The sequence below is a fragment of the Haliotis cracherodii genome, unplaced genomic scaffold, assembly GCF_022045235.1.
Source record: "Haliotis cracherodii isolate W230 unplaced genomic scaffold, xgHalCrac1.p SCAF_19, whole genome shotgun sequence".
In the NCBI taxonomy this organism is placed as follows: Eukaryota; Metazoa; Mollusca; class Gastropoda; order Lepetellida; family Haliotidae; genus Haliotis; species Haliotis cracherodii.
The window spans coordinates 12,503,694-12,512,534 of record NW_027266274.1 but is presented as its reverse complement, the minus strand read 5'-3'; the positions used below and the strand labels follow the sequence as shown (position 1 = coordinate 12,512,534).

The 8,841-nt window shown below is 41.8% G+C and overlaps 1 protein-coding gene across 1 annotated transcript; it reads right to left on the bottom strand.

Annotated features, from left to right (window-relative positions):
• Positions 1-726: 726 nt before the first annotated feature.
• Positions 727-1,690, bottom strand: LOC139466960 (uncharacterized). Its single transcript, XM_071248677.1, has 2 exons — positions 1,385-1,690; positions 727-1,188 (listed from the first exon to the last, which is right to left on the bottom strand). Exons 1-2 carry the CDS (start codon positions 1,688-1,690, stop codon positions 727-729), a joined length of 768 nt encoding a protein of 255 aa, XP_071104778.1.
• Positions 1,691-8,841: the final 7,151 nt, after the last annotated feature.

Sequence of the window (8,841 nt, the reverse complement as noted above, 5' to 3'; positions counted from 1 at the left end):
GAGGTCTGGAAATTCTTCCAACTCTGGTTTTAGTGTCTGAGTGTCTGTTTCGTGTTCCTGGTGAACACTAGGGTGTGATGTTGCAGTCCGTATTTCGGTTGACCTCAGAGTCACAAACTTTGTCTCTTGAGGTTTCTGGTGTTGGAATCTTGCGTAGATCTGATCGGTTTCTTCGTACTTCCCCATTTGGTGTGTTCACGATGTAGGATCTGGGGATATCTGCTTACCGAACAACTTTGCTTTCGGATTTGTTCAACCAGACAGAGTCGCCGGGATTCAACTTTGGGTGTGTTTTCACTCTGTGACGTAGATCATGGTTGTGTTTTGTCGCCAACTTCTGTTTTGAGTCGAGGTCTTGAAAGTGCTCGTGGTTAACACTTGTCGGCTGTAACTGAATCAGATGTTTCGGCGGACATGTTCGCAGTTTTCTTCCCATCAACAGTTCACTTGGAAATAATCTGCCTGTGAGAGGGGTTGTTCTATATTCCAACATAGCAAGATGAGAGTCTTCAGCTCTCCGCAAAATGTTTTTACATGATTGCACCGCACGCTCTGCTTCGCCGTTGCTTCTTGCGTACAATGGACTGCTGGTCACGTGACTGAAGTTGTACTTGCTGGCGAACCCTCAAAGAGTGTAGGTATCAGAGGCTCTTTCCAGTTTGGTCTTTATTTCGAACATACCTTGCAATTCTCAACGACCGACTTTAACTCGGTGTTCAGTCCTGGCTACCACAACAACGTCTGTGCTCGTTCCCTGCACTTTCGTATCCCTTGATGACCTGCGTGGATTTTTTCCATCATTTCTGGGCGAAGTGTTTTGGGGATAACCAATCTGTTGTCCTTGAGAAGTAAGCCGTTCACTACTGTCAGGTTGTTCCGAAACCTGTATAACCTCTTTTCCTCCTCCTGTAGAGAGTGATATGCAAGCCATCCATTTTTGACGAAACTGAAGATCCTAGAATATTCAGAATGCTGCTCTGTTGAGATTTGTTGCAGTTTTGCATCTGAAGCTGGTAAGTGTCTGATAACCATTTCCACATACATTTCAGTTTTCTCTTCCAGTTTCTTTTCTGTTCTCAGTGGTATTTCCACCACTGGAGCTCTGGAGAGGGTGTCAGCTACTGTCAAGTTCTTCCCAAGGGTGTGAAAAACTATGTAGCTGTATCTCATCAGTCGCATCCTAAACCGCTGTAGGAGATAGGTCGTTGAGGCACTTGGATCCAAGGATTGCCACTAATGGCTTGTGATCTGTTTCCACTTGAAAGTGTTTGCCGAGAACGAAGTCATTGAAGCACTCTGTCGCCCAGGTTATGGCCAATGCTTCTTTTTCAATCTGGGCATATCGCTGTTCTGTCTCCGACAGCGATCATGAAGCAAACATTACAAGTCTCCATGACTTATCTTCCTGTTGCTGCTTTAGCTCAGCTCCTATGCCATAGCTTGATGCATCCGCTGAAATCATTGTTTCTTTCACAGGGTCATACATCGCCAATGTAGGAGCTTGACATAGCTGTGACTTAATCCTGTCAAACGATATCTGTTGAGCTTCTCCCCACAGGAAAGCACTGTCCTTGTGCAGGAGGTCCCTCAGAGGCTTTGTGTTCTCTGCCAGGGAACTTGAGAATTTGGACATCTGGTTTACCATGCCAAGGAATCTCCTCAACTCGGTTAGATCATTTGGTTGTTTCATGTTGTTGATCGCACTAACCTTCTGAGGATCTGCTTCGACACCTTATTCACTGATGATCTGTCCCAGGAAACGAAGTTTGGTTTTATCAAATTCACATTTGGCCTTGTTTAGGGTGATTCCGTTGTCAGAGATCCTTTTCAGCACGTTGATCAGACGTTCATCATGTTCTTGTTGTGTTGTGGCGTAGATGAGAATATCATCAATCAGGCAGATGACGCCTGGCAAGCCTTCAAGTATTTGTGACATCTTGCGTTGGAATATTTCTGGAGCACTCGATATTCCAAACGACATCCTTCAGAATCTAAAGCGTCCGAATGGAGTGATGAAGGTTGTAAGTTCTGACGATTTTTTCAGACAACATGATTTGATAGAATCCGGAATGTGCGTCAAGACGAGAGAAGAGCTTTGCATCCTTAATCTGCTCCAAGATGTGATCTACTGATAGCATTGCAAATATTTCCCTTTTGAAACTGTTATTCAGCTGTGTAAGGTCTACACATATATGCACACCAGTCTTTCCCTTGGGTACCACAACCATTCCCGAGCACCAGTCGGTTGGTTCTGTGAGAGGCTCAATGACAGCTGCATCCTGCATCTTCTGAAGTTCTTGTTTAACGTTTTCAAGTAGTGGGATTGCAACGTTCAGTGAAAAAGGGTCAGCATCCTCTTTCAACTGGATGTCATACTCACCAGGGATCTCACCAAGTCCTTCAAATATTTTTGGAAATTGTCCAACCACATCTTCAGTTGTGACTGTGTCAACGAACTTGATAAGTTCTAATGCATTGATTGCAGGTCGTCCGAGGAGAGGGCGTTCTAGACCTTTCACCACATAGATATCCTGGGTGGTAAGTTTCTCACCTTTCCTCAAATGCGAGCTGAAAACTCCTAACACTTCCAGTCTGGATCTCGCTGGGCCTAACAAACGTTTGTTGGTTTGTTTCAAGGTTGCACCTTTCAGCTGATAATATGATTGTTCCGGAATGGCATTTACATCGGCCCCGCAATCTACTTTCAGCCTAAGTGAAGTTCTGTTGACGGAAATGTTTATCATCCATGGTCCATTGTTGTCGTTTCTCGACGCAGGCTCCTTCAGTTCTCCGACGAAAAATTCTTCAACATCACCGCCATCAATGTTGAAATCCGTCACACATTCATCTACCTTTTTACTTTTAAGGCAGACTGAACTATTGTGTCCTTTTTTCTTGCACTTATGGCACTCTGCATCACGGGCTGGACATTCATTCCATTTGTGAGATGGTTTAGCACAACATTTCATGCAATCTTTTAGGCTTCCACGGTCGTTCATTTGTCCTTTTCTTGTAGGAATTCTGAGTTTTGGAGACCTGGTATCTAGTAGACTTGTTTTGCTTCGAAAACTTTCGAGACTTGGTTGCATCTACGGAAGCATTTGACATCTCTGATTTCCTGAGCTCTGACTGCTGACGAGTGATCATTTCCTTCTGACGAGCTAACATGACAGCTTTAGCTAAAGTCAGTTTATTGTCACTCTGCAATTTAGCACTAAGTGAAGCATCCCTGATCCCACAATGGATCTACAATGCGATCTCTGATGAGGTCATCATGCAAGTCACCGTATTCACAATGGCGGGCCAATACATGAAGAGAGTTAATAAAGGAATCTACTGTTTCACCTTCTTCTTGAACTCTTCTATTGAAGACTGCACGTTCATAAATCACATTTCGAGAGATGACAAAATGACTCTCAAATTTATCCAGCACCGTCTGATATGACTTAGATTCTTCAACAGTTAAGTGAAGTGCCGATAAAATGTCATCACCTTCATCCCCCATGTGATAGATAAGAGAATTTACTTGGACCTCTTCTGGCTATTTGTGCAACGCTGACGACGCTCGAACCTTCTTGACCATTTCGGCCACGTTTCTGGTTTAGTAAAATCAAGCTGTTTGGGAGGAGAAACTCTATACGTCACTACAGGAACTTGTAACTGAGCTAGCCCTTGCCCTTCGTTATTAATTCCAACCTCAGCCATTTTACGCCAGTTTCAAACTTTCGGTTGATACGAGTCGAGATCAGTCTTAGCAATCAAACGTACATTGCTAACTCCAGAACAACCAACAGTGACGTCATCATGGATCTACGACTTCACCTTAGACGTACGACGACAACATAGAACAACGACTTCATCATAGGTATACGACTTCACTATGGATGTACGACGACAACATTGAACAGTGACGTCATCATAGATCTACGACTTCACCATAGACGTACGACTATAACATAGAACAGTGACGTCATCATAGATCAACGACTTCACCATGGAAGTACGACGACAACATAGAATAACGACTTCATCACTGGTCTACGACTTCACTATAGACGTACGACGACAACATAGAATAACGACTTCATCATAGGTTTACGACTTCACCATGGACGTACGACGACAACATAGAAGACTGACATCATCATAGATCTACGGCTGCACCATAGACGTACGACTACAACATATAATAACGACTTCATCATAGATTTACGACTTCACTATGGACGTACGACGACAAGTCAGAACAGTGACTACAGCATAGCGCTACAATTTCATTATCGCTCTACGACTCAAACATGGGACCTACGGCTACATCTTGTGCCTACGTCGTCATCACGGACCGAAAACTACGTACGGCTTTGCCTCACGACTTGGCGTAACATGCCGACGTTCTTATCATGGTTTTAAGACTTCATCTACACATTTGACCAACAACTTCAAGACGAACGTAAGATTACAATAATGACCGACGAGTGTCGTAGATCATCATGCCCTAATGATACACTAATTTGTAAATCATTTCACAACACTAAATTTAAGTAATAAGTACTACAGTAAACTACGGTTATAACGAACTCAAAGGGACCACCAATTTTAGTTCGTAATAACCGTAAATATAAATGACGAGGACTAAAAATAAGTTCGTTATATCGGTCAGTTCGTTATAAGCATATTCGTTTTAAACGTAGTTTATGGTATTTCAGTATCTCAGATCAGAGAAAAGGGTCAACCATAACGACCAGCCATCAAAACTGAAATGCTGCAATACAACTTGGTTAATATCCTGGGCACCGATCGTGACCTAGAACAGGACCAAGAGTTGAGCCATATCTCCTGCAGTAACACCGCTTCTTTGTAATACTTAACGCAACCAACACGTGTCTACATAGAAATGCACAAATCGTCAAGGCGATGATTATTTATCTAACTCCCTACACAAGATTGCGTCCTGATCTAGACTTGGCTATTATAAGGACAGACTTACTATACATCCATGGACGTATCAATCAGTACAGACTCGGATCAAGGCTAGTGTTAACGCACAGCAGCCACGTTGTTAGACTCGCGTTTGATATGCCATGGGTGAGAAGCTGATTAATGCTGAAAATGTAGTAGTTGTTAAAGAGAACGTTGGCAACTCTGTTACTGTAGCTCTTCGTATGCCAGAGGCTCTGAAATACAAACAGAAAATACTTCTTTTTTAGCAGTTAATTTCGGATGGTCTGTCTCTTTTTGTCATACATAACTTTTGTTTCGAGGGCCTTGTCGAAAGGATAGAACGTTGGTATTTGAAACAAATTATCTCTTGCCTAAGAAACGTATTTGTTTTGTGGATATGTAAACATTCCAATGGCGAAAAAATGAAGCGAAGATTAAACAATAAGGTGAGAAAACGAAAAAGATGAAATATTGAAATTTAAATATTATAAAAACTGACCTCTTTGTTTTACGCATTTGAGGAATCCATTGAAAGATGTTTTCAGCACTTGCTCCAAACAGTTTGTTTGTTAATTACGTTGGCGTATATACAGTCTATTTAAAGTGTGGACAGCTTTGTTAGCTAACCATCGACTATTACACGAGTAAAAAAACGACACTGATTGATCCTGGGAAGCAAAAAGCCGTTTTGGTACTGATGGAGATTGATAGGAGTTGTTTGGGTGGCAGGCTGTGGTGTCTTCGACTTCATCATGGAGTTATGAGTGCACAATGGACCTACGACTTTATATGGATCTACGAGTACACCATGGATCAACGACTTTATATGGACCTTCGAATACACAATGGACCCAAGACTATATATGGATCTACGAGTACACCATGGACCAACGACTTTATATGGACCTTCGAATACACCATGGACCTACGATTATATATGGATCAGCGAGTACACCAGGACCAACGACTTTATATGGATCTACGAGTACACAATGGACCAACGACTATATATGGATCTACGAGTACACAATGGACCAACGACTAACATGGATCTACGAGTACACCATGGACCAACGACTAACATGGATATACGAGTACACAATGGACCAACGACTATATATGGATCTACGAGTACACAATGGACCAACGACTAACATGGATCTACGAGTACACCATGGACCAACGACTAACATGGATATACGAGTACACCATGGACCAACGACTAACATGGATATACGAGTACACCATGGACCAACGACTAACATGGATATACGCGTACACCATGGACCAATGACTAACATGGATATACGAGTACACCATGGACCAACGACTAACATGGATATACGAGTACACCATGGACCAACGACTATACATTGATCTACAAGTACACTATGGACCAACGACTTTATATGGATCTACGAGTACACCATGGACCAACGACTAACATGGATATACGAGTACCCAATGGACCAACGACTTTATATGGATCTACGAGTACACCATCGACCTCCAATAATATATGGATCTACGAGTACACCATGGACCTACGCCTATACATGCATCTTCGGATACACCATGGACCTACGACTATATATGGGTCTAGTACAAGCAGCCACACACACGTGTGCATGCACGCGCTAGATAAGTGCAGTAGCCACAAGCGGGACGTTTATCCCCATTTCACCTTATCTCTCCAAGAAGATAATTATGTTTAGCACATATTATGTATGTATAATTAATTCTAACCTTTCAGAAACATAGTGTCACATATAATCTAAGTCCTTGACCACATGTACGGTTGATATAATAAATTATTAAACTAGGGATACGGCAGACATAAAGGTGAGCTTCAGAGCATCATGACCATTTCTGTAAAAAAAACTCTACAACTGGGAAACAATTGTTCAAATTAATTGCAAATAAAAACACCGTTATTAAAAAACAATGACATATTACAATAAGAATAAAAATAAACTGCTGGACAAAAGAAAGTACACCTATGTTAAACGGTTCCTAATAAGTAACGGGTGGTCGGGTAGACTCGCTCGTCATGCCGAAGACCCGTGTTCGATTCCCGACTTGGGTACAATGGATGAAGCCCATTTCTGGTGTCCTCCTCCGTTATTTTTCTGGAATATTGCTAAAAGCGGCGTAAAACTAAACTCACTCACTAAAAATGAAACAAACAAGAAATGGTTATTGCAATAGATAGGGATATACTAGTAATGTTTGCACTGTTTCAGTGACTGTTGTCAGCCTAGTAACATTTTGATAACGTTTGTAATTTGGTCAAATCCAACTAACATACCAATGTACTTCTTTTGTCGGTTTATTTCAGTAGCATTCCCACCAATATCCACACCTAGAGGATTCGCTATAAGGTCGTTCTGGGATGTTAGTAGGTTAATAGGTATTTACGTAGAAAGCAACTGACTTTACTCTTTCACCTGCCGACCCCGACCGTAAATTCTGAACCTCGACATGAAACTGCCCTGTTTCTCCAAGACAAAGACTTGACAACAACAACCAGCTACCTCTACGTCTGAAGTTGGCGCTTGATTATTGTTTAGTGTTGTTTGGTAACGGGCTTCGGGAGGAGCTCGTTCACGCATGCATTAGCACAACCCAGTTCTGAGCTCCAAGATGACATTAAACTTGACTGATGTGCACTCATCCATCCTTCCCACCGCCTCTATGCTTCGAAAATATCTTAATTGAGGGGAAAGAAGTCCGTCGGAAATCCTGGTGATTGACCTCTGTACGTCAGCTGTAAAATGCTTCAGCGCTATGATAGGACTACTTTTTTAACTTATTCCGTCCTAAAACTATGTGATTGATCTCTTTACGTCATCTGTAAAATGCTGTCGCGCTACAATAGGACTACTTTTTGCATCTTTTTAAAGAAAGAAGTCCGTCGGAAAACTATGTGATTGACCTCTTTACGTCATCTGTAAAATGCTGCCGCGCTACAATAGGACTACTTTTTGCACTTATCTAAAGAAAGAAGTCCGTCGGAAAACTAAATCATTTACCTCTCCACGTCATCTGTAAAATGCTGTCGCGCTACAATAGGCCTATCTTTTGCATTTATTTAAGGAAAGAAGTCCGTCGGAAAACTATGTGATTGACCTCTCGACGTCAGCCGTAAAATGCTTCCGTGCTACAATAGGACTACTTTTTACACTTATTTAAGGTTCACTTTCATCTTGCAACGTAGGGATGTTAACGGACGTTATTGTTTAACGAAGTTGAATCTCCTTGGAATTAACGTGAAATGAAGGACGGAGGTTACAACGCTACATAGAACCCAAATACTTGAAAACGCTTATGATTAGATTTCTACACAACCGGAAAATACTAATCAACTAATCACTGTGTAAAAATAGAACAGAAAAAAACTCATCATTTGCAGACATCTGTATTTACTGACTCTTTAGTTCCCTCTCGTGTTCACTCGTGGAGGAAAGCCCGAAGTGATGCAGGTCTCAGACGTTTTCCACTTCGGCGAAACCCAGAAGCACGGGTATTGTGCTGACAAACCTAGAAACAATCGGGGCGAACCGGGATTCGAACCCACAATCATAGGTTTCTGGCGTGCCCAAGGGACGCAACTCTGCACAGCGAATAGCGGCGCCTTAGACGACTGGGCCACCCGTGCCCCCCAGTCTACACAAACAATTCGTGTATGAACATATAAGATTAAGGTAATAACACGCTAATTAAAAGATGCATGTATAATCTCTTCCAATCACAATAAATAGGAGCAGATTAAAGGAACAAATAACCTATCTACTTAACACACACAAAGGAGCAAAATCAACAATACCTTTGATGATTTTATACATTTGATTTTCAATTGAAATTATATAAAGTTAGCCATATTATATAAAAACAATGAAC